Source organism: Phocoena sinus, chromosome 19 (assembly GCF_008692025.1).
Source record: "Phocoena sinus isolate mPhoSin1 chromosome 19, mPhoSin1.pri, whole genome shotgun sequence".
Lineage (NCBI taxonomy): Eukaryota > Metazoa > Chordata > Mammalia > Artiodactyla > Phocoenidae > Phocoena > Phocoena sinus.
The window spans coordinates 44575064-44598665 of record NC_045781.1 but is presented as its reverse complement, the minus strand read 5'-3'; the positions used below and the strand labels follow the sequence as shown (position 1 = coordinate 44598665).

The 23602-nt window shown below is 40.6% G+C and overlaps 2 protein-coding genes across 22 annotated transcripts in view; one reads left to right on the top strand and one right to left on the bottom strand.

Moving 5' to 3' along the window:
- Nucleotides 1–22086, top strand: part of IST1 (IST1 factor associated with ESCRT-III) — a 31648-nt gene extending 9562 nt beyond the window's left edge. For 4 of the 21 annotated variants that reach the window (XM_032612110.1, XM_032612109.1, XM_032612107.1 and 1 more), the window contains 9 exons: nt 8662–8764; nt 9198–9378; nt 10154–10241; nt 15341–15424; nt 15947–16057; nt 17282–17476; nt 18258–18400; nt 19438–19486; nt 20724–22085. In XM_032612110.1, the coding sequence (XP_032468001.1) occupies nt 8677–8764; nt 9198–9378; nt 10154–10241; nt 15341–15424; nt 15947–16057; nt 17282–17476; nt 18258–18400; nt 19438–19486; nt 20724–20909 (1125 nt within the window). In that variant the 5' untranslated portion in view covers nt 8662–8676 and the 3' untranslated portion in view covers nt 20910–22085. Of the gene's footprint in view, nt 1–8635; nt 8769–9130; nt 9379–10153; nt 10242–10699; nt 10779–15340; nt 15425–15946; nt 16058–17281; nt 17477–18257; nt 18401–19437; nt 19487–20723 lie in introns of all 21 variants that reach the window. The other 17 variants (XM_032612118.1, XM_032612117.1, XM_032612116.1 and 14 more) reach the window with 12 other exon arrangements.
- A 130-nt stretch (nt 22087–22216) lies between these two features.
- PKD1L3 (polycystin 1 like 3, transient receptor potential channel interacting) overlaps nt 22217–23602 on the bottom strand; it is a 56159-nt gene continuing 54773 nt past the window's right edge. Inside the window, 2 exon segments of the mRNA XM_032614824.1 lie at nt 22217–22769; nt 23170–23304. Coding sequence (XP_032470715.1) covers nt 22686–22769; nt 23170–23304 — 219 coding nt within the window. The 3' untranslated portion in view covers nt 22217–22685.

Genomic DNA, 23602 nt, shown 5'->3' with positions numbered 1-23602 from the left:
GAATTGTTGCAACCTTTTTATAGTAGTTGCTTTTTTTTGCGGTACACGGGCCTCTCACTGTTGAGGCCTCTCCCGTTGGAGAGCACAGGCTCCGGACGTGCAGGCTCAGCAGCCATGGCTCACGGGCCTAGCTGCTCCGTGGCATGTGGGATCTTCCTGGACCAGGGCACGAACCCGTGTCCCCTGCATCAGCAGGCGGACTCTCAACCACTGCACCACCAGGGAAGCCCTATAGTAGCTGCTTTAAAGTCTTTGTCAATTAATTCCAACATCTGTATAATCTCAGCATTGATGTATGTTGATTGTCTTTTCCATGAGTTGACTTTCCTGGTTTGGTGTATTTCACCCACTCTGTCCACACCAGGGGGTCCCCTTTCTGGTTTCTCAAGGCAGGACTAGAGAGCTTCTCTTGATATTCTTCCTTTCTCTGTCAGTGCTCACTTCTGGGTTTCAGGCTGCCTTGCATCTAGGCCAGGGAATATAAGAGGGAAAAAAGTGATAAACTCACTACCACTTTATTGGCATACCAAATTCTGGTCTCCATCCAGCTTCTATTATTTACTTTTCAGAATTCTCAAAGAGCTGCTCCATACGTGCTCTTCAGGATTTATAGCTTCATTCAGTGAAAGGAATGCTGAACCTAGAACCCTGTTCTTTACTTCTGTTTTTTGAGGACTATTCATGTTTTTCTAAGTATAGCTAGTTCATTAATTCTGATTTCTGGATAGTATTCTGTCATGTTTCTGTGACATTTTATCTGTCTTCTTGTAATGGACACTTAGCATTCCTCCACCTCCTTACTACCACAGAATCTGTATACATGTGTCTTCATGGTCTTCTGTACAGATTTCTTTCAGGGTATATGTCCAGGAATGGGATTGCTGGATCCTAAGGTATATGCATACATTTACCATTAAGATATATATATGTTAAAAAAATATATATATATATATTATTAAATAGTGATAGACTAATACTGCTAGAATACTGATAGATGAATAGAGTATTATTTAACCTTCAATGGAAGAAAACTCATGTGCTACAACACGGACTATTGGAGTCTACTAATATTAGTACTCCATTGTGTGTGTATATATACACACATGTATATCCATTCATCTGTCAATGGACAGATTGTTTCCACCACTTGGCTATAGTGAATAATGCTGCCATGAACATGGGTGTGCAGATTACATTACTGTTTTTTTGGTTTTTTTTGGTTTTTTTTGTTTTTTTGCGGCACGTGGGCCTCTCACTGCTGTGGCCTCTCCTGTTGCGGAGCACAGGCTCTGGACGCGCAAGCTCAGTGGCCATGGCTCACGGGCCTAGTCGCTCCGCGGCATGTGGGATCTTCCCGGACCAGGGCACGAACCCATGTCCCCTGCATTGGCAGGCGGACTCTCAACCACTGTGCCACCAGGGAAGCCCTACGTTACTTTTAAGAAGTAAGATTTGCAAGAGATGTCTTGAGGATTAATCTCAATTGTCTGTGCCTTTTTGCCTATTTCATATAATTCAGTACAATGGGATATTTAGTGTCCTGCAGAATCATAGGGTTGAAACGGACTTTAGAGATTATGTTGTAAGAACTTAAATTATATTCACTATACCGTACTTATTATTGCAGAAAGACCATTTAGCTTCAATTTTCTAGCTTGGTTAACTGAAGTCTTAGTACAGTGTAAATTTGAGGTTGCTTTGGTAGATGTAGGTTCTGGCTTCTTTGGTCTTGTGGAAAAATAATAGTCTTTGGGCTGGATACTTTCTGTTTCCTCCTCCAGAGCCACATACCATCCTTTTCCCTCTGATCTACATCCCTGGAGGCTCATTCACGCGTACCGTGTCTGTGGGCCCCTTTGCTTTCTGGCTTCCAGTTGAAGGGTAGATGGATTGGCAGGAGGAATGAGGGCTAGGTATTTATTCCCCCTGCTGCTTCCCTTCCAGGTTGCTGCAAGTGGTCTGCATACCTCTACCAGTGATTCCTGTCTGGTGGCCCTTTCCATATAGCTACCCTCTCCAGATTCTACTTCCTCATCTTGCCCCTTCAGGCCTAGATGTGTTAATGGTTCTGGGGCAATTCACTGTCCTTTGTTGGTTTCTCTAAGTCTTACCCACACCTTTGTAAGTAGTCTCTCTTCTTTTTTTTATTCTTCTAAATGTCTTTATTGTACATCACAAATATTTCACATTATTTAATTGAGATGCTTACAGAAATAGAGTATATTTCTATCATTGATCAGTAAAGTTCCTTCAAACCCTCATTGTCTTTATTTGTGCACAATATACTCGATATATTTTGTGGGTTTTTTTGACTCATTTAGAAGGGTTAAAAGCAGCAAGAACTTAGGTTTCTTTCCATTATATGCAAAAATCAATTTTGACAGTGATAAACTGACTACCTTATGGATTCTAAATACCACTTTTAGATTCTGATCTCCCATATAGCTATCTATTCCCCTAACCAAATGAATAATCTTCATTTCATTTCATTTTTTTCCCTCACTAACATTAATTATATTATTTTAAAGATGGAATTTTGATAGGATTAGGGGCTAATAATGAGTATGTGGTACCTCACTTTTATTGTTTTTTTTTTAATAACAAAGTGAATCAGTTATACATATACATATGTTCCCATATCTCTTCCCTCTTGCGTTTCCCTCCCTCCCACCTTCCCTATCCCACCCCTCCAGGCAGTCATAAAGCACCAAGCTGATCTCCCTGTGCTATGCGGCTGCTTCCCACTAGCTATCTACCTTACGTTTGGTAGTGTATATATGTCCACGCCTCTCTCTCGCTTTGTCACAGCTTACCCTTCCCGCTCCCTATATCCTCAAGTTCATTCTCCAGTAGGTCTGTGTCTTTATTCCTGTCTTACCCCTAGGTTCTTCATGACATTTTTTTTTCTTAAATTCCATATATATGTGTTAGCATACGGTATTTGTCTTTCTCTTTCTGACTTACTTCACTCTGTATGACAGACTCTAGGTCTATCCACCTCATTACAAATAGCTCAATTTCGTTTCTTTTTATGGCTAATATTCCATTGTATATATGTGCCACATCTTCTTTATCCATTCATCCGATGATGGACACTTAGGTTGTTTCCATCTCCGGGCTATTGTAAATAGAGCTGCAATGAGCATTTTGGTACATGACTCTTTGAATTATGGTTTTCTCAGGGTATATGCCCAGTAGTGGGATTGCTGGGTCATATGGTAGTTCTATTTGTAGTTTTTTAAGGAACCTCCATACTGTTCTCCATAGTGGCTGTACCAATTCACATTCCCACCAGCAGTGCAAGAGTGTTCCCTTTTCTCCACACCCTCTCCAGCATTTATTGTTTCTAGATTTTTTGATGATGGCCATTCTGACCAGTGTGAGATGATATCTCATTGTAGTTTTGATTTGCATTTCTCTAATGATTAATGATGTTGAGCATTCTTTCATGTGTTTGTTGGCAGTCTGTATATCTTCTTTGGAGAAATGTCTATTTAGGTCTTCTGCCCATTTTTGGATTGGGTTGTTTGTTTTTTTGTTATTGAGCTGCATGAGTAGTCTCTCTTTTAAAAAATATTTATTTATTTATTTGGCTGCTCTGGGTCTTAGTTGTGGCATGTGGGATCTTTGTTGCGGCGCGTGGGATCTTTACTTGGGGCATGCGGACTCTTAGTTGCAGCATGCATGCGAGATCTAGTTCCCCGACCAGGGATTGAACCTGGGCCCCCTGCATTGGGAGCTCGGAATCTTAACCCCTGGACCACCAGGGAGGTCCTGTAAGTAGTCTCTTTATTAAAGTCTCACATTACCCAGATGTGGATACTATGTGTTTCCAGCTAGGACCCTGATTGTTAGACTCCTTTAAAGGGGCACTGTGATTTTACTTATTTTTGTAAATTTGAACAAATACTATTACTGAATCGTAAGATTAGTAATTTAGGTTTATTTTTATCTGCTTTCTACAGTAGGTTTACAGTAGGGTGTTTGGGGGAGAGAAACTCCCCCACACATTCCCAGCCAAAAGATTAACAGTGAAATACAGACCTCACTTCAGTGTTTTCAACTTCATTCGCAGAGTTCGATTTATATTTGCAGCATAAAATATTTTTAAGCTCCTATTTCAGAGAATTTTAGCACTTTCTTCTTCAGAGTCCCTATTCTTATGATTGTTTGGGTTCCTTTCTTTTCCAAGCTGTTTCATTATGGTCCCAAACTAGCATTTGTGGATGCTGACCCAGTTTAGGCAAATATGTGAAATAGAGATGTCTTTACACCCTCCAGAGTTTCTTCATGTTGCTAAAGCTACCCCTTATTACCTGTCTCTTCCATTAACACTTTTGTGTCTTTCAGTGTCTAGCCACTTTAGATACCTATTCTGATAAGTTGATCTTAATGTTTACTGATGAGTTAACATTTTGCTTTTCTAAGGAGGCAAATGAATTTATTTATATCATTCTTTGTCTTTTGATAGAAATTCCAAATTATATACTTTCTGAGGTAGATTTCGTTTTTAGTGTTAGCTTTAATGTTAGTTCAAATTCCTTGGATTTGAAAAGAGTTTTACATATTGGAAAAACAATCTGTTTTTGTTTGTTTTTTTAGTCTAGCCTTTGTCTTTACATATGTGCTTTTTTTAAAACTCAGAATTTGGAGTCATCCTGCATATATAGTCATGCTTTTAAAACTAATATCATTAATAAATAAGTTAATAAATGCTTTTTATTTATTTATTTGGCTGCGTTGTGTCTTCGTTGCTGTGTGTGGGCTTTCTCTGTATGCGGTGAGCGGGGGTTACTCTTCATTGTGGTGCGCAGGCTTCTCATTGCGGTGGCTTCTCGTTGCAGAGCATGGGCTCTAGGCTTGCGGGCTTCAGTAGTTGCAGCACGTGGGCTCAGTAGTTGCGGCACACAGGCCCTAGAGCGCGTGGGCTTAAGTAGTTGTGGTGCATGGGCTCAGTAGTTGCCGCGCGTGGGCTCTAGAGCACAGGCTCAGCAGTTGTGGTGCACAGCCTTAGTTGCTCCGTGGCATGTGGGATCTTCCTGGACCAGGGATTGAATCCATGTCCCCTGAATTGGCAGGCGGAGTCTTAACCACTGTGCCAGCAGGGAAGTCCCAGTAAATGCTTTTTAAAAAATATCTTAGTGGCTACTTAAAATTCCATCGTAAATATATATAATTTAACTAGTAAGAACAGTATTTCATTATTCATATGGTTCATTATTTCAATTTTTTGGTCTTAAAATGTGCCGATAAATATATATATATATATTTTTTTTCTTTTTTTGCGTTACGCGGGCCTCTCACTGTTGTGGCCTCTCCCGTTGCGGAGCACAGGCTCCAGACACACAGGCTCAGCGGCCATGGCTCACAGGCCCAGCCGCTCCGCGGCATGTGGGATCTTCCCGGACTGGGGCACAAACCCGTGTCCCCTGCATCGGCAGGCGGACTCTCAACCACGGCGCCACCAGGGAAGCCCCATGATAAATATTTTTGTATAAAATTCTGTGCAATGAAGCTCTGATTATTTCCTTAGGTTAAGTTTCTAGGAGTAGAATTACTAGGTCAAAATGTATATGTTTTTAAGGCTTCTGAAAATAAAGTACAGATATGACTAATATTTTGTTTGCAAGTATTGACGGCATCTGATGATTATAGACTTACTTAAGAACCACCGAGAAATCTTGACGTTTTTCTGTCATAACTGTATCAGACCACCAGTATTGTTATCGTTTATCTGTGAGACGGTATCCACTGAAGAATTCAAATCCCATAATAATAAACTCCAGAGAACCATTATTTCTTTGTGGCCCTTACTGCAGTTGTTATTTTAGTTACTGATGTGTTAAGTTTCTCTAACTAGACTATAAACTTCCATAAGGGCAGTAACCGTGTCTGTTTTTCCTTACCAATATTATCTCCAGGGCCTGTCACAGTATAGTAGGCATTCAATAAATATTTGTTGAAGGGGGTTAAAAATATATATTGTATCACAATTGTTAGTACCAAAAATGATGTAGCACTGTATGATTAGGATTGTTTAATTGGATTTTGAATTCAGATGCACTTAGGTTTTATCCTTAGCTCTACCACTTAGTTGCTGGCTGATCTTGGGCAAGTGCCTGGTAGAGTAAATGTTAGTGCTAGTTACTGTTTCCATGGCTGTTTTTCTAATTCCCATCTATCTCTGGTTATGAATACCTTCAGAATAGGAATACTGTATGGATCTAGTCAGCACCAGAACCTACTATAGCACCTGACATCATCTAAATAATTTTTTTTTTTTTTTTTTTTTTTTTTTGCGGTACGCGGGCCTCTTACTGCTGTGGTCTCTCCAGACGCACAGGCTCAGCAGCCATGGCTCACGGGCCCAGCCGCTCCGCGGCATGTGGGATCTTCCTGGACCGGGGCACGAACCCATGTCCCCTGCATTAGCAGGCAGACTCTCAATCACTGCGCCACCAGGGAAGCCCTCTAAATAATTTTTGAATTGAAGTTTGTTTCTTTTTTTGTTTTTTTTTGTGGTACGCGGGCCTCTCACTGTTGTGGCCTCTCACGTTGCGGAGCACAGGCTCCAGACACGCAGGCTCAGCGGCCATGGCTCACGGGCCCAGCCGCTCTGCGGCATGTGGGATCTTCCCGGACCGGGGCACGAACCCGAGTCCCCTGCATCGGCAGGCAGACTCTCAACCACTGCGCCACCAGGGAAGCCCTGAATTGAAGTTTTGAATTTAGGATTATGAGACATATGGCATAAGCTGTAATTAATACCATGCTTCAGCTGTACTGAACTTGTGTTTCTCACAAAACTTCTTGTTCTTTCTAGTACCTGGATTTTACACACATCACTCCCTCTGCCCAGGATAGTCACACCCTCTTTTTACCTTACGAATATCTTGCTTGTCCTTCAGGACTTGGCTTAGGCTTTTCCTTCTAGAAAGAATCCTGTAACATCCCTGAGCAGGTTGCATGTCTTTTCTCTAGAATAGGTTTTTTAATCTTGACACTATTGTCATTTTGGGCTGGATTTTTTTTTTGTTTGGGGCGGGGGTGTTGTCCTGTTCATTGTAGGATGTAGGCAGCATCCTTGTATGCCTACTATATATGCTAGTACCATCTCCTGAAATCACGACAAACCAAAATGTCTCCAGTCATTCCCAAATGTCCCCTCTAGGCAAAATCACTTCCAGTTGAGTACTAGTCTAGAATTCTAGTTCTTAGCAAATAGTAATGTAGTTGCCAGATATTCTTAGCTGTTTTTTTTTCCAATAGAATTTTAAGTTCTTTTGATCACAAGGACTGTGCCTTCTAAATTTTTTTATCTCCAGCCATTGTCTGTCATAGAGATAATCAGCAAATATTTGTTAAGTGGATTGAACATAATTTAGTATTATCATGGATCCCAGATATTTACCATTGTAAGCTGGGACTTGGGTTAATTATTAAATGAAGTATAAAGGATTCTGCAGGCAGTTTCACAAAAGGAAAATACATCTGATGTTTTCTGTTAGTGGTTTATGTACAGGCAGACATACTATTCCTAGTGTTTGTCCTTACATTGGGTATGTTTTTTGGTTTGTCTGTCCTTTGGTTACTTTGTTAGGCCTAGCTTTTGTTTGGATATTACATGTTTTGAAGTTCAGGTCCATAATTAATAGAGAGAAATAGTGCTGTCTTGATACACAGTGCACAGTGGTCAATGCACAGTGTTATACCCTAAAGTCTTATGGGTGGAGGGAGTGGTTTTGTTGACTTTAACTCTGCTGTTCAGTAAAAGTCTTAGTAAATAATAGCCTTCTGTTGTCGAATTTTATTTTATTTTGCTTTTCGTTCTTAAATTTTTTTTACTGAAGTATGGTTGTTTACAGTGTTGTGTTCATTCCTTCTGTAGAGCAATGTGATTCGGTTGTATATATGTATACATTCTTTTTTTTTAAATATTTTTTTCCATTATGGTTTAATCATAGTATATTGAATTTAGTTCTTTGTGCTATACAGTAGGACCTTGTTTATCCCTGTTGTCGAATTTTATAGAGCAGTTTTTTTTTTTAACTTTTTTACCTCTTTGTATATTTCTTTGTAGGTGGGTAGATGTTAATGATATTTCTGTGATCTTGGGCAGTAGCTTGTTCCAAAGGCTAAGACTTAGTAGGAGGATTTGAGGAATTAAGGTGATAATATTTTTGAATTTAGTTCTAAATTTGATAATCTTTTCTTATTACTACCTCTTATCTTTTTTGGGGGAGAAGTAGGAGGCCTTCCAGCTTCTTTGTTTTTATCACCCCACTCCTACACCAGTACAGAGATAATCATTTTATCCATCACCAGGTTCTTTCATCTCTGTGCTCAAAACAGATCTCAAATCCAATCACTTCTACCATCACCACTGCTAACTATCCCAGTCTAAGCTATTTTCATTTTTTGTTTGGACTGTTGTAATAGCGTTGTTCTTGGTTCTCTTGCTTCCATTATTATCCTCCCCCAATCAGTTCTCCACCCAACAGCCAAATGACCTTTAAAAAATGTGAGTCAGATCATGTTATTTACCTGTATTAGAAAACTACTTTGGTTTATAATGTCAAATAATCCACCCTCTAACTTGGTCTTAGTTCCTGAACTAATTATAACTTGAAAGTAGTCACTGTGCTGCTTATCTTTTTCCAGGAGGAACAGCACAGCATGCTGGGCTCTGGATTTAAAGCTGAGCGTTTACGAGTCAATTTGAGATTAGTCATAAACCGTCTTAAACTCTTGGAGAAAAAAAAAAGTGAGTTATGCATGATTGCATTATATTTTCTTTCCCAAAATACACCACTGAGTCCTAGCACCTCAATATTGGCTCTTTCAGGCTAGCACTATGAAGTCTTAAGGATCCCATATCGTTTAGGTTTTGGATACATTTCTGCTGTCCTTTGTGACTAGTTAGACTGAATCACTTTGTTGCAGGGAAAGGAACATACTCTTGCTGTGGAATAGGTAACCTGACTCCATAGGTGGAAATTTCTGGCTACACAAACAATATTCTCATCTAGACGAGGTAGCAAATTCTAGACTAGATGAGATGAGACTAAATTTGCTAAGGGAAGGTGAGCTAGGATATAGTAGAAACACCCACTTTTCTGTTTTGGGGTAGATGTCTGCCTGCAGGCCAGGGCCCAGTATACTACTACTTTGTGACTGGAGTGGGATTTGTGCTTTAGCGGAACTGGCCCAGAAAGCAAGGAAGGAGATTGCTGATTATCTGGCTGCTGGGAAAGATGAACGAGCTCGAATCCGAGTGGAGCACATTATTCGAGAAGACTACCTTGTGGAGGCCATGGAGATCCTGGAGCTGTACTGTGACCTGCTGCTGGCTCGGTTTGGCCTCATCCAGTCTATGAAGTAAGCTGGTTTGTCTTTTTTTTTTTTTTTTTTTTTTTAAGCTTCATTGAGGTATGGTTATTTAGGAAAAAACTTCACATATTTAATATGTACAATTTGACGAGTTTGGACATAGGCATACACCTGTACACCATCATCACAATCAAGTTAGAAAACAGTTATCACCTCCAGAAATTTCCTTGTGTCCCCCTTTTTTTGATAAGAACATTTAACATGAGATCTGCCTTAAACATTTTAAAGCACTCAATACAGTATTGTTTAACTGTAGGCACAGTGATGTTCAGCACACCTCTAGCACTTTTTCATCTTGTATAACTGTAATGAAGTAAGGTATTTTAATTTGAAGACCTAAGTCAAAACACCTCTGGAATTTGAGAAAGGAGTAGTAATACTGGTCTCTTCCTACACGTAGGGCGATAGCACTAAGGGACTACCACTTCACATACCCAACAACATTCTTCCTGCTATTCACTTGAAGGCTTGATCTCAATGTAGACAACTGGTGAAAAGAAAATTTGGAATCTGAAATCAAGAGGCCTAAGTTTGAGTCTTGGCTCAACCATTTTCTGACTTTGTGACCTTGGGCTTGTTACTTTGTTTGTGTTTCCCCCTCCAAAATAGGATGACAGTGATGGCTTGAAGCCTAGAGTTATTGTGAGAATCCAGTGAGATTTGTGAAATTGCCTTAGAGGCTATCAAGTATGGGATACAGATGATGGGGTTTTGTTTGTTTGAAAGAATGTTAAATTTTATTTATGTATTTTACCTTAATTAGGGAGTTAGATTCTGGTCTGGCTGAATCTGTGTCTACACTGATTTGGGCTGCTCCTCGACTCCAGTCAGAAGTGGCTGAGTTGAAAATTGTGAGTACAACCAGTTTCAGTGATGCATGAAGTTTTTCCTATTAGAAAGGTTGGTAAATAAGTCACTTCTGCTTTTTTGACCACATATTTTTGTACTCTTCTCATGCTGCCTTTGAAAAAGTCTTTGTAAACTTGTTTCTTCCTCCTTTTCAGGCCTTACATCATGGAACAGAACAGTGTTTTCCAAACTTGAGTAATTTTTCTAAGGGGCAAAGTTACAAATATCCCCCAGTTTTTTCTTAAATTATTTTTATTGTAACGTTATTTAAGTATGTAAAAATAGAAGAGTTTTTATACAACTGTAAACCAGTAAAGTTAAAATAACATTAATTTAAGGGAACGGATGTTTTGCTTCATTGATTCATTCCACAAATATTTATTGAGCAGATGTTGTGAGTTGGGTGGGTACTGAGAGCACAGTGGTGAGCAAAGTTATGACACCAGCCCTACTGTTGTAGCTTAGAGTCTGGTAGAAGAGACAGAAAAATTCACTGAGAAATTGCCTGCCACATCGTGGATATGGTACTGACTGCTCAGGTACAAATTCAGTCGAGTTGTTTTCTCTTCTGTTTTCTACATCTTTGCCAGTTATTCACTAGGAGATTGTCTCAGTCTTATCTCCCAACCTATCTTATGAGATTTCCTTGTCTTCTGTATGTTTTTATTTTTTTATTTTTTTGCGGTACACGGGCCTCTCACTGTTGTGGCCTCTCCCGTTGCGGAGCACAGGCTCCTAACGCGCAGGCTCAGTGGCCATGGCTCACGGGCCCAGCCGCTCCGCAGTACGTGGGATCCTCCCGGACCAGGGCACAAACCCATGTCCCCTGCATCGGCAGTCGGACTCTCAACCACTGCGCCACCAGGGAAGCCCTGTTTTTATTTTTTAAGAGCTCTTTTTAAGTCTCTGAATATGTATTTTTTTAATAGTCTATTATTTTTGTTTCATGGCTACAATGTCTTCTAACTCTCTGAGAATATTATAGTCCCTTTTTAACTTTTCTTGTTTCTGTATTGTTTCCTTCTATCTATTTCTTAGATTTAAACTATTTTTATAATAGAGACTTTTCTGAAAGGTTTCATGGCCCTTGGCTGTTCATATTTAAGAGTGAGGTACTAAAAAGTGGATTGGAACCTCTTGTGTGCTTGGGTGGGCTTATTGCCAGATGCCAATTCATTGTTTGTTTGTTTGTTTGTTTCTCTTTTTTCCTTCCAGTTTCATTGAGGTGTAATTGACATACAGCACTGTATAAGATGTACAGCATAATGACTTGACTTACATACATGATGAAATGATTATCACAGGGGCTTCCCTGGTGGCACAGTGGTTGAGAGTCCGCCTGCCGATGCAGGGGATACGGGTTCGTGCCCTGGTCCGGGAAGATCCCACATGCCGCAGAGCAACTGAGCCTGTGAGCCATGGCCACTGAGCGTGAGCGTCTGGAGCCTGTGTTCCGCAGCGTGAGAGGCCACAACAGTGAGAGGCCCGCATACCGCAAAAAAAAAAAAAAAAAATGATTATCACAGTAATTTTAGTGAATCCATCACCTCATATAGATACAAAATTAAAGAAATAGAAAAATTTATTTTTGTAGTGAGAACTCTTACTATTTACTCTCAGCAGTTTTCATATATAACATACAGCAGTGTTAATTATATTTATCATGTTGTGCATTACATCTCTAGTACTTACTTACCTTACAACTGGAAATTTGTAGTACCTTTTGAGTGCCTTCATCCAATTCCCCCTTCCCTCCCACTCCCTGCCTCTGGTAACCACAAATCTGATCTCTTTTTCTATGAGTTTGTTGCATGTTTGTTTGTTTTTGAAGTGTAATTGACCTACAACATTATGTTGTTCCTGTTACACAACATAGTGATTTTTTTTTATACATTTCAGAATGATCACGGTAAGTCTAGTTATGATATGTCACCATACAAACACATTACTTAGTTATTGACTATATTCCCCACACTGTACCTTTCATACTTGGGACTCATTTATTTTGCAGCTGGAACTTTGTACCTCTTAATCTCCCTCACCTATTTCCTCCTCCCACCCACCTCTTGCGACCACCTGATTGTTCTCTGTATCTATAATTCTGTTTCTGTTTTTGTTTGTTCATATGTTTTATTTTCTAGATTCCACATATGAGTGAGACCATATGATATTTTTCTTTCTCTGTCTGACTTATTTCACTTAGCATAATGCCCTCTAGGTCTATCCATGTTGTTCTTGCAAATGGCAAGATTTCATTCTCTTTTATGGGTAATATTCCATTGTGTATATGTACTGCATTTTCATTCATCTATTGACGGGCACTTGGGTTGCTTCCATATCTTGGTGATTGTAAATAATGCTTCAGTGAGAATAGGTGTGCATATATATGTTTTTTCTAATTAGTGTTTTTGTTTTCTTTGGATAAATACCCAGGAGTGGAACTGCTGGATCAGATGTTAGTTCTGTTTTTAATCTTTTGAGGAATCTCCATACTGTTTTCCATAGTGGCTACACCAATTTACATTGCCACTAACAGTACACTAGTGTTCCTTTTTCTCCACATCATCACCAACACTTGTTATTTGTGGTCTTTTTTTTTATGATAGCCATTCTGACAAGTGTGAGGGGATATCTCATTGTGGTTTTGATTTGCAGTTCCTTAATTAGTGATATTGAGCATCTTTTCATGTGCCTGTTGGCCATGTGTTTGTTGTCTTTGGAAAAATGTCTGTTCAGATCTTCTGCCAGTTTTCTAATTGGATTGTATTTTGGTGTTGAGTTATACGAGTTGTTTGTATATTTTGGATATTGACCCCTTATCAGATATATTGTTTGCAAATATCTTCTCCCATTCAGTAGGTGGCCTTTTCATTTTGTTGATAGTTTCCTTCACTGTACAAAAGCTTTTTAGTTGGATGTAGTCCCATTTGTTTATTGTTGCTTTTGTTTCCCGTGCCTGAGACATACCCAAAAGAGTATTACTAAGACCAGTGTCAAAGAGTGTACTGCCTGTATTTTTTCCTAGAAGTTTTATGGTTTCAGATCTTACGTTTAAGTCTTTAATATGTTTTGAATTTATTTTTGTGTATGTGTTGAGAGAGTAGTCCAATTTTCCCAGCGCCATTTATTGAAGAGACTATCTTTTCCCCATTGTATATTCTTGCCTCCTTTGTTGTAGAATAATTGCCCATATAACTATGGGTTCATTTTTGGGCTCTCTATTCTGTTTCATTGATTTGTCTGTTTTTATGCCAGTACCATACTGTTTTGATGACTGCAGCTTTTTTAGTATAGCTTGGAATCAGGGAGCATGATACCTCCAGCACCAACTTATTGTTAAATGATCTGACTAAGCCCTTTCTTGAGGGAACTCTAGACTGTCAGGAACTAGTTTTCTTTCCTTGGATTGGTCATTTTCCTCAGAGGAGTTCTGTTTTCTACCTGGAAGGTATAAGCTGGCTGCATTTTTGAGAGCACAGGGAGAAGGAAGCCAAAGGTATCATTCCTCTCTTAGAGAAGATTTACACGTAATTCTCTTGTTGCCAGTATCTCTGCTCTCTGCTGTGCATGGAGCCCACAGTTCCTTTAGTTTAACCTCCCCAGAGAGTAAGCCTCCTGTATTCTGATAGGGTAGGGAGGGTGGTTATACAGTTTTGTGGGTAGGGGAATGGGAGAGTAGAGGCAACTACTTCTACTTTTAATGTAAATCTTGTTTATAGCCTCTCTTATACTCCTCCTTTATATCAAGATTAATTCCAGACGAAACAAAGATTTACATTTTTTTTTAAAAAAAAAGAAACCTTAAAGAAACAAAGTTAGGCATTAAAAAAAATAATCTCATAGTGGAAAAGGCATAAACATGCCACAAAACCTAAAAGCCATAAACAAAGAGTGATAATATAAGTAAAAAAGATTTCTGCATAGTATAAAGCAGAACAAAAACCATCGTTAAAAGACAAATAACAAACTTATAAGTACCCAGTACCACTGAAAGTCTACCTAACACTGAGTGCCCCCTCACTGAACTTCCAGGTATTGGGACCACTCTGGTCTAATAGCACTGTCATCTCCTGCCTGTACTAACTTCTTTTTTTTTGCGGTACGAGGGCCTCTCACTGTTATGGCCTCTCCCGTTGTGGAGCACAGGCTCCAGATGCGCAGGCTCAGCGGCCATGGCTCACGGGCCCAGCCGCTCCGCAGCATGTGAGATCTTCCCAGACCGGGGCATGAACCGGCGTCCCCTGCATCGGCAGGCGGACTCTCAACCACTGTGCCACCAGGGAAGCCCTGTAGTAACTTCTTGAACGTTTTTTCTACATCTACTTTGGCTTCCTTTAGTCTGTTCACCATTCCATCAGAACAACTAAGGGTTCTGTTCAAAACACTGATCTGATCCTGTCACTACCCCTTGCTTTAAAGTCCTTTAGTAGTTTCCTGTTGTTCTTGTGATAGAAACAAAACTAATAAAGCCTACATGGCCCTGCACTGTCTGGCTCCCATCTGCCTTTCTTCATTTCCTACCACAGTCTTCCTTTGGGCCTTGCACAAGAGGCTCACTGATTTTATTTTGGCTTGAGGATTGGCCCTGTTTTTCCAGCAGAGGCCTTTGCACATGCTGTTTTCTTTTCCTGGAATGTTCTTCCTTCCCTCCATGTTTAGTCAAGTCCTGATCATCCTTTACATCTCAGTGAAGCATCACTTTATCTGACTTTTCTGATCAGGTCTGATTCTACTGTTGTAAGCAGATAGTTTAGTGTACTTTTCCTTTCCCCATCACAGCTGCATTTGTACCTTTATCTTTGTGATTATTTGAGTAATGATTGCTCTTACCCAGAGACTGTAAGATTTTATAAGAGTAGGTACAGTGTCTGTTTTTCTTCATCATTTGTAGTGTATAACATAATGCTTGTAATAGAGTTTGGCACATAGTTGCAGCTCAGTGGATGGCTGGATAAACAAATAACTAAATGAATTAATATGTACCCCTTAAGGCTTTACAGATCTAGTCTTTTGGAAATCCTGTTTACTGTTAATAGGAGGAAGCTTGAAGCCCTCTGTAGGAGTGGTTTCCATTTTTATTTACTGTTCTTTTTCTCTGTAGGTTGCTGATCAACTCTGTGCCAAGTATAGCAAGGAATATGGCAAGTTATGTAGGACCAACCAGATTGGAACTGTGAATGACCGGGTAATGAACATAATTGTTAAACGTGAAGCAATGGGTGGGGTGGGGGCAGGTTATTTTTATTGCCTACAGTGAGTCCAGTGGGTACCACTGTAATGTAGGGTTAATCTGGGATTGCACCTTTCATAGTAAGAGAGAAGAATGCTGTCTGGCAGTGCAGTCAGCTCCTTAACCCCTGTCCTACACCTCTGATTGTGAAGCTTTCCATCATCCTGTGTCATTCCTGATTTTGTACCTTATCCTTTGTGCCACTTGTGATTTATGGAGGTAGAAGTGAGGTGGGGAGAAGGGTAGATGATTTCAAATGTGGAAGGCAGCAATATCAGTCTTTGAGGCATACGTAACCAGAGAATGTGAGAGATACACGGGTTTTGTGCTTTGTGATTGAAAAAAATAATTTAACTGGATGGAGCTTCTTTTTTTCCTCTCAATTTGAAATGTGAGGAACCAAGTTTAAAATTGATACAGGTTAGGCTTAGGCTGGTTGATGCAGATGCATCTTAACCCTGGATCTTTTACTTACAGCTGATGCACAAACTGAGTGTGGAGGCCCCACCCAAAATCCTGGTGGAGAGATACCTGATTGAAATTGCCAAGAACTACAATGTGCCCTATGAGCCTGACTCTGTGGTCATGGTACGTTTAGAGTCTTTTAGAATACAAAGGAAAATGAGTCTTTCGATATCACTGTCTTTGAAAAATAACCATTTTCTTTGCAGTCAAGTTTGCATGTGGGAGTTTAAGCCTTTGTCCAGTTAATGCCTCTGGGGTAACAATAAATACGCCTGCATCTCTCAGAGTATTTAGGGATCAGATGAGATGAATGACTGAAAACACTTTGAAAAGGTACAAACTTTGATACAAATATAAAGTGGCATTATTGCTACTTTTCAGTGAAGTTCAAGGAATTGAGAGGCCCCTATGGGTAGCAAGAAAAGCCTCAAGACGCAGAACAGGTCCTGAAAACATCTTTTGTGTGCCTGCCATGTGCTCCAGAAAGCTGAGAATACAGAAAATATATAAACAAGGTCCCTGTCCTAAAGAGGCTTACAGTGAAAGAAGGGCAGATATGCAAATAGTAAATCAGCAGTTCATGTTGACCGGGTATAGTATATGTTTTGGTGTGCTGCTCAGACAACCCTCCCCCTGCCTGAAGTACACATTTCAGGACGGAAACATTCCGCCAGCTCTTTTTTTTATTTTAACTAAATTTATTTTTGGCTGCATTGGGTCTTCATTGCGGTATGTGGGCTTCTCATTGCAGTGGCTTTTCTTGTTGCGGAGCATGGGCTCTAGGTGCACGGGCTTCAGTAGTTGTGGCACGCGGGCTTAGTTGCTTCGCGGCATGTGGGATCTTCCTGGACCAGGGCTTGAACCCGTGTCCCCTGCGCTGGCAGGCAGATTCTTAACCGCTGCGCCAGCAGGGAAGCCCCTCTCCCAGCTCTTGAGAGTATTGATGACTGGTGGCTCACGCAGCTGAGTGTCCCTCCAGCAGTGGCCCTCGGAAGACAGCTTCCTTATCCAGGGTCTTTCCTGGGGGCAGCCTGTATTTGGTAACTGGTCATTGCAGGGGATTAAAGACTCTGCCCCTTTGTCCCCAGTTGGGAGCATCTGCTGTAGTCCCAGCCTAGCTCCAGAACTCCCTGGGGGAATTAGCTGACCCCTTCGTTGTGACTGCATGGCAGCCCACCTTCTTCCTTTGCCCAGCCCTGCTTCCTTCATGTCCCCACAGGTGTCTGTCCCAAGAGACCTCTCCAGTAAACTTCTGTCAACGCTAATCTCCATCTCAGAGTCAGCTTCCTGGGGAACCTAGCTAGCTGGTGACAGGCCTAATGATACGGGTTTCTCTCTTTTTCTTAGGCAGAAGCTCCTCCTGGAGTAGATACAGATCTTATTGATGTTGGATTCACAGATGATGTGAAGAAAGGGGGCCCTGGAAGAGGAGGTGGGGGCGGATTCACAGCACCAGCTGGTGGACTTGATGGAACAGTGCCAATGCCCATGCCCATGCCATCTCCAAACACTCCTTTCTCATACCCTCTTCCAAAGGGACCAGTAAGTACACATACAAATAAATATGGATATAAATTCTAGAAGATGTTACAGAAGATGACAAGTTGGCTCTGTGAATACACTCAGGAATTGTAGGTTATCAAGAGGATTTAGCAGTAAGAATATTTGGTATTAGTTTATTGATCATATTGTGGAAAAAATAGCATTGGGATTTTGAGAAAGTCTTTTGGTTCATCTGTAGGTAATGAAGTGGGAAAATCTAGAGAGATGGTACTAGAAAAACTCCTTTTCATGTAGGTTTCTTGAACCTTTGGGACTTGTAGGTATACTAGTAGCATTTTCCAAAAGTGAATAACCAATACTTATTACCAGGTCTACCTCCTTTGTAGATAAGAAGATGAAAGTCATTGCTAGTAAGAAAGTCTGGGGACTTCCCTGGCAGTCCAGTGGTTAAGACTCCATGCTTCCACTGCATGGGGCGTGAGTTCGATCCCTGGTCAGGGGACTAAGATCCCACGTGTTGTGCAGTGCGGTCGTCTCCTCTCCCCCAAAAAAGAAAGTCTGGTAAGAAGCTTCCCTTGTAGACATTGAGGCAATTTAGTAATTTGAAGAGTAGCCTTTGGGTACAGATCTTTAAAAATCTGGATTCTTCCTGATCACATGTGGTCCTTTTAGGCACTTTTTCTTTTGGGGCTCTTGAATACATGTATTAAATATATATCTTGAATATCTATATATGTATTCAATGTGAATATATTCACATTGAGAAAATAGTTGTATACACACACATATTTATTTCTCCTTTCCTATTTACACACTTCAGAAATTGCAGATCGGGGCAATGTCTCTGATGTTGCCTTTCTCCTCTTGCAGTCGGATTTCAATGGATTGCCAATGGGAACTTATCAGGCCTTTCCCAATATTCATCCACCTCAGATACCAGCAACTCCCCCATCGTATGAATCTGTAAGTGCCTGAGCCTCCTTTATAAGCAGCAGGAGAGTGAATCCATGAAGAGAGAGCAAAATAATGGCCACAGGGAAGGCAAAGTTTTAAGCAACTAGTACTGGCATTGCTCTATGCTTTGGATTCTTGTGTTGCTTTAATATTACCCTGGAAACGGGGAGTGGTGGTGGTGGCATCATCGTTGGTGGCAATGCTTTGTCTGCAGTTAAGCCAGGAATCAGGAAGGAGCTGCAGATCCTGGAAAGTTGTGGTAGGGCACTTGATCAGACTTTTTTTTTAGACTAGGCAGAGAATCATATTGAGCTGGTACAGTCTTGGTACTAGAATATAATAATTGAAATACCAGCTTTATAAATTCTCAACACTGTGTAAAGGAATAAGAACCAGATTTTTGTCTTAAACAGATAAGTGTCTAGTAAATTTCAGCCTATAGCATTAATTTTATATTTTAGTCTTAGAGCTTGCTGTTATTGCTAATATGGTAATGATGCCTCGAACTGTAGGTGGTTGTACCGGTTTTGGTTCAGAATTAGATGACTTTTCTGCCAGCCTTGTTTGCTCATCTAGGGAGATCGCCCTGTTCCTGAGCTTGCTTAGTGTTCTTTCCTTTGGTTTTTACATTGGGCCTGAATTTTTATGTTTTGGTTTTGCATGCATTGAAGCATTGCCCACAGCTGTTTCTAGGAACGAGGTAGAAGATCTTCGTTAGTATTTGAGGACTTGGTTCTTGGAGATGAATGCGGTGGTTTAGAATGCTTTCTCTCTGCCTGGAAGGTGAAGGTAACAGATTAAAGAGAGATGTTATGGTGTGGTAAGAATTTTCTTTTCCTCTGCTTGGCAGTTATGAGTTCAACATAGTATCTGTCTGGTTGGAAGAAAATCAGGAAAGGAGTATAGGGGGCGGAGGGGCAGTTTCTTTGGAGCAGTTTGTTGCTTTTGCTGAGCAGCTTAGCTTTTGCAACACACATGGGCTTATACCATTACTTTCACCAGTGATGCCATTGCTTTCTCCTCTGGTCATGATCTTTGTGTTTCAGGTTGATGACATTAATGCTGATAAGAATGTCTCTTCTGCACAGATCATTGGTGAGTCAGAAACCCTCGAGAGTTTCTCAGTACTGAACCCTTTGCTGTTTTCTCATCTCTGTTCCTCCCTCAGATTGTTTTTATGCTTGTGGCATTCTACCTACATGCCACGTTCTCTCCCCAAATGCAGTATGGTGGAAATGGAACTCAGGATTTCCCACTTCCAAAAAGAAAAGATCTTTCATGGCTCCAAAGAATCTCCCAAGTTCCCTGTTTCTGTTAGTGATATCATTATTCTTTTTCACCTTGCAGTTTTCAGTCATCCTCAAGTTCGGTATGTTCCTGCTGCTTCCATTTCCACTGTGCCTGGAAATACCAAAATTTTTTAAAAATTTGGGCATTAAAGAGGGGGAAACAGACATAAATCATAAGTGTATAGCTCAGTGACTTTACAGAAAGCAAGCATGCTCATGTAGCCATTCACTGAAGAATTAAAACACTACCAGCACTTCAGAAACCCAGAGGGGAATTTTTTTAAAAATTGGGACAGTTTCATTGAGGTATATTTTACATACATAAAATACCCTGAAGTGTATATTGTGATGAGTTTTGATGTGTCTCCACACATACATTATGTAACCACCACCTCAGTAAAGATACAAAACATTTCTATCACCCCAGAAAGTTACCTTGTGTTCCTTTCTAGTTAGTTCCATCCCAGAGGCAAGCACTGTTCTTATTTCCTAAAACTATGGTTTAGGTTGCCTGTTCTAGGACTTAGATACAAATGGAAACATACAGTAGGTAGAGAGGGCGATGATTTTAACTTGTAAGATACAAAACGGAAGACTAGAAATACAGATCACATTCTATTACATCAAATGGTATGGATGTTAACATTCCATATAAAATTTTTTTCCCATAAGCCTTAAAGAGTAGCTCATCCCAATAGAATTCTAGTACCATTTCTTGGACTTTCTTATTATGGGAGTAGACCTTTGTGAAAGGGGACAGTCCATTGAAATGAATGCTGTGTACCTAAGCCCCATGCACCACACTTTGACTTTCCCTTAAACTTTTTTCTCACTGTAGGAAAGTAAAACATATTCAACCATAATTAGAAAACGTAGCTGCTAATTGTCCTGAAAATTTTTATTGACCTTTAGAATTATTTTTTTAAAAACGTTTTCTCCAGTATTTTGATTATTTTATTGTTTCTGCCAGGGGGGATTGTGGGGTTTGAGGATCTGAGCCACTGGCATTTTTAACACTGTGCTCCTTCCTGTGATTTAATTAGGTCCTGGACCCAAGCCAGAAGCTTCTGCAAAGCCCCCTTCCAGACCCGTGGATACCTATGACAACTTTGTACTGCCAGAATTGCCATCTGTGCCAGACACACTACCAACTGCATCTGCTGGTGCCAACACCTCAGCCTCTGAAGACATTGACTTCGATGATCTTTCCCGGAGATTTGAAGAGCTGAAAAAGAAAACATAGGCTTCCTAAACCAGGCAAGGTCCAAGTTCTGGGAATTGAGACTGAGCAGTTTCTCCTTGTAACAAAGAATCTCCATGAAATTCTGCTTCATCTGTTAACCATCACTGAGTACACTCTTCCTCTGGGCTCTCTTCCTGCTCTGACACACTCTGCTGCTTTCCGGTTCTCCACTGCTCCTGAGAGACTAACAACTGGAGATTGTGAGGTTGGAGCAGCTGGCTCCTGGCAGCCTTTCTTGTCTATTTCCTGTCAGTGTGATCCCATTTCTCTCCTTCCTGTCCCACCATCTCTCCACAGGGGAGTGAGAAGGGGAGAGCTGTCAAAGATGGCCGGATGGTGGAGGAGAGTACTTCATGAAGTGTCTCAGCTCTGTGCTGAGGTTCTAGACTTAGAAACAAAGCCCTCCGTACAGAGGGATTGGTGGTGAGTGAGATTCAAGGCCAAGTTGTCTATTTTCTCGCTCTAATATGAATGGGAGAGAGAAAATGGCTCAGGAAGCCATTGTAACGGTTCTTAGAAGCTGGGTCTTCTCATTGACATACACACTACTCCTTGCTGCAGGGCACTGTTCCACCTGGATCCAGTTGCAAACTTTGGAAAGTTGAAGGCCTCTCTTAGTTCTACTGGATTCTCAGGGAGCCCTCTGTGGCCTTTTGCTTTATTTTGAGTGCTGTGTTTCCCTTTTAATAGAGGGCAGCACTGTATATAAATTCCTGTTTTCCCTGTGGCATGTTCTGTTGGATTGCATTGCTGGCCACATACTGGGCAAAAGTCACCATTCAAGGCTAAGGTGGGCTTCCAGTAGCCTTAATAGAAATATTCAAGTCTCTTGAGTAGTGAGCTGGAAAGCCTACAGGTGAAGAGGGGTTCCTGTTTTCATTTGAAAACGTTATGATCAAGAGAACCTTTAAAAACTGATCTCAGATAAATTTTTGGTGCCCATGTGGCTGTAGGTGTTTTGCTCCTTCCCTTGACGGATGAGACTCTGTTTTGCCCCCTAGCTAAGGCCATCCTTCCCCACAAGGATGGATTTGGGATCGGAAGATACGACTTCGGCTTCTGTGTGGTGTATCTGTACACACTTGTTTCAAGCAACTTTAATGTTTTTGATTGATTTGTATGTCATGGCTCAGTAGCTGCTAATAAAGTTAAAAATTCTGTGCCCCGCTTTCTCCATTGCTTTGGTCAAATGACGAGGGTCAAGATTTTAGTGGAGAGTATTTAAGCAAGTGACACATACTGGGCACAAGCCAGACCTTATTGGCTCCCTGGGTAGGATGCCTGGGGAGTAAGGGGCCCATTTCGATCTCAGTATTTAAGGCCAGATTGTTACCTATGAGTTGGCTTGGTTACTTCTCTGTGACAGGGCTCCCCCTTAGCCAAATCTCATGCTTGTATCTTTAATTAAAGTTGCAGTGAGCTTACTTCTGACTCATATTTCCCATAGTCATCCTGGAACATGAATGATGTTACTTGGTGTTTGTTTGGCAGCAGAGCTGGCTTATCCTGCACCACTCTTGCAGTGTTAACCCTCTGATAGTGCCAAGTTCCATAAACGTAAGAATCTGCAGCCAAGGGGATTCTGATTCTTCACTGACGAACAAAATTAACCAAGTATATTATAAACATCTATAATTTTCTAAAGTACACCGTGCAAATACCAGTATTAATATACTAAGAAGTAATAAGCCAAGCGAAGAGGTAACAGGATTAATCTTTTGAAACTTCAATTGTCAGTGGCCATTGCTGTACAGCTGTTTGCTTACTTACATGTGTTCTGGTGTTGCTGTATTCCTAACAAACTTGAGAGCTTCAGTAGCAGCATATCCATCAGTGCAGCTTCTTTCTGAGTCTGTTGGAAGACAAAAAGAGAAAAGCAAGGAAATCGAAATTGCTGCTAGTGGTGGAGGAAAAAAAGTACCAAAGATATATTTTTTAAAAAGTAGATATAAAGTGTAAAGATACTGTTTCCTTTAATGGTTTACTGTCAGGCCTTGGAGTGTTTCTGCTACTTAACAGTGGAGGGCCAGCTATTTATAGGACAGTGGATGTAGAACATAGTGTACTTTTGGTAAATTGGGTTTCCTAGGAAAATGGTTGCCAGAGCTGTGGAGACTAATAAAGGGAGTATGCTGATACTGTGCATTATGTCAGTCTGTAATCTTAAGAGCAGCTACAATTGAGCTTTTCCAGTGATAAAATCATGATAGGGTTTATATTTCAGTTACTGAGTCAGAGTTACTTACCTTAAAGGACTGACTTTCTTTACCAAAGGTCATTAAAATGGCAGAAACAAAAAGGTTAATGATCACAAATACCATCAAAATGGCACTGGTTAGGAGAATAAGAAAGGAGCTCAGGACTGGGTTTAAAGCAATAACCTGAAAAGACAATAGGACACTTCGAGTTTAAACACTGAGAGTTTACTATCTACTTTAAAAATGTAAGATATATGCTGACATTTGGGATATATTCACGTAAGGAAACACTTATGTCTGGTGGAAACTAGAAAAGCAAAAATATTAAAAAGGAAAATACTTTTGAGTGGACAGAAAAGCAAGAGTGACTGACTCTAAGAGTGTAAATAATTGTGCCTTCAGGGCTTTCACAAGAAGAAAACAGGTGAGTTGTAATGGAATTATAAGTGACTCAAAGCCCTTGTGAGTTGTTGGCAATTCT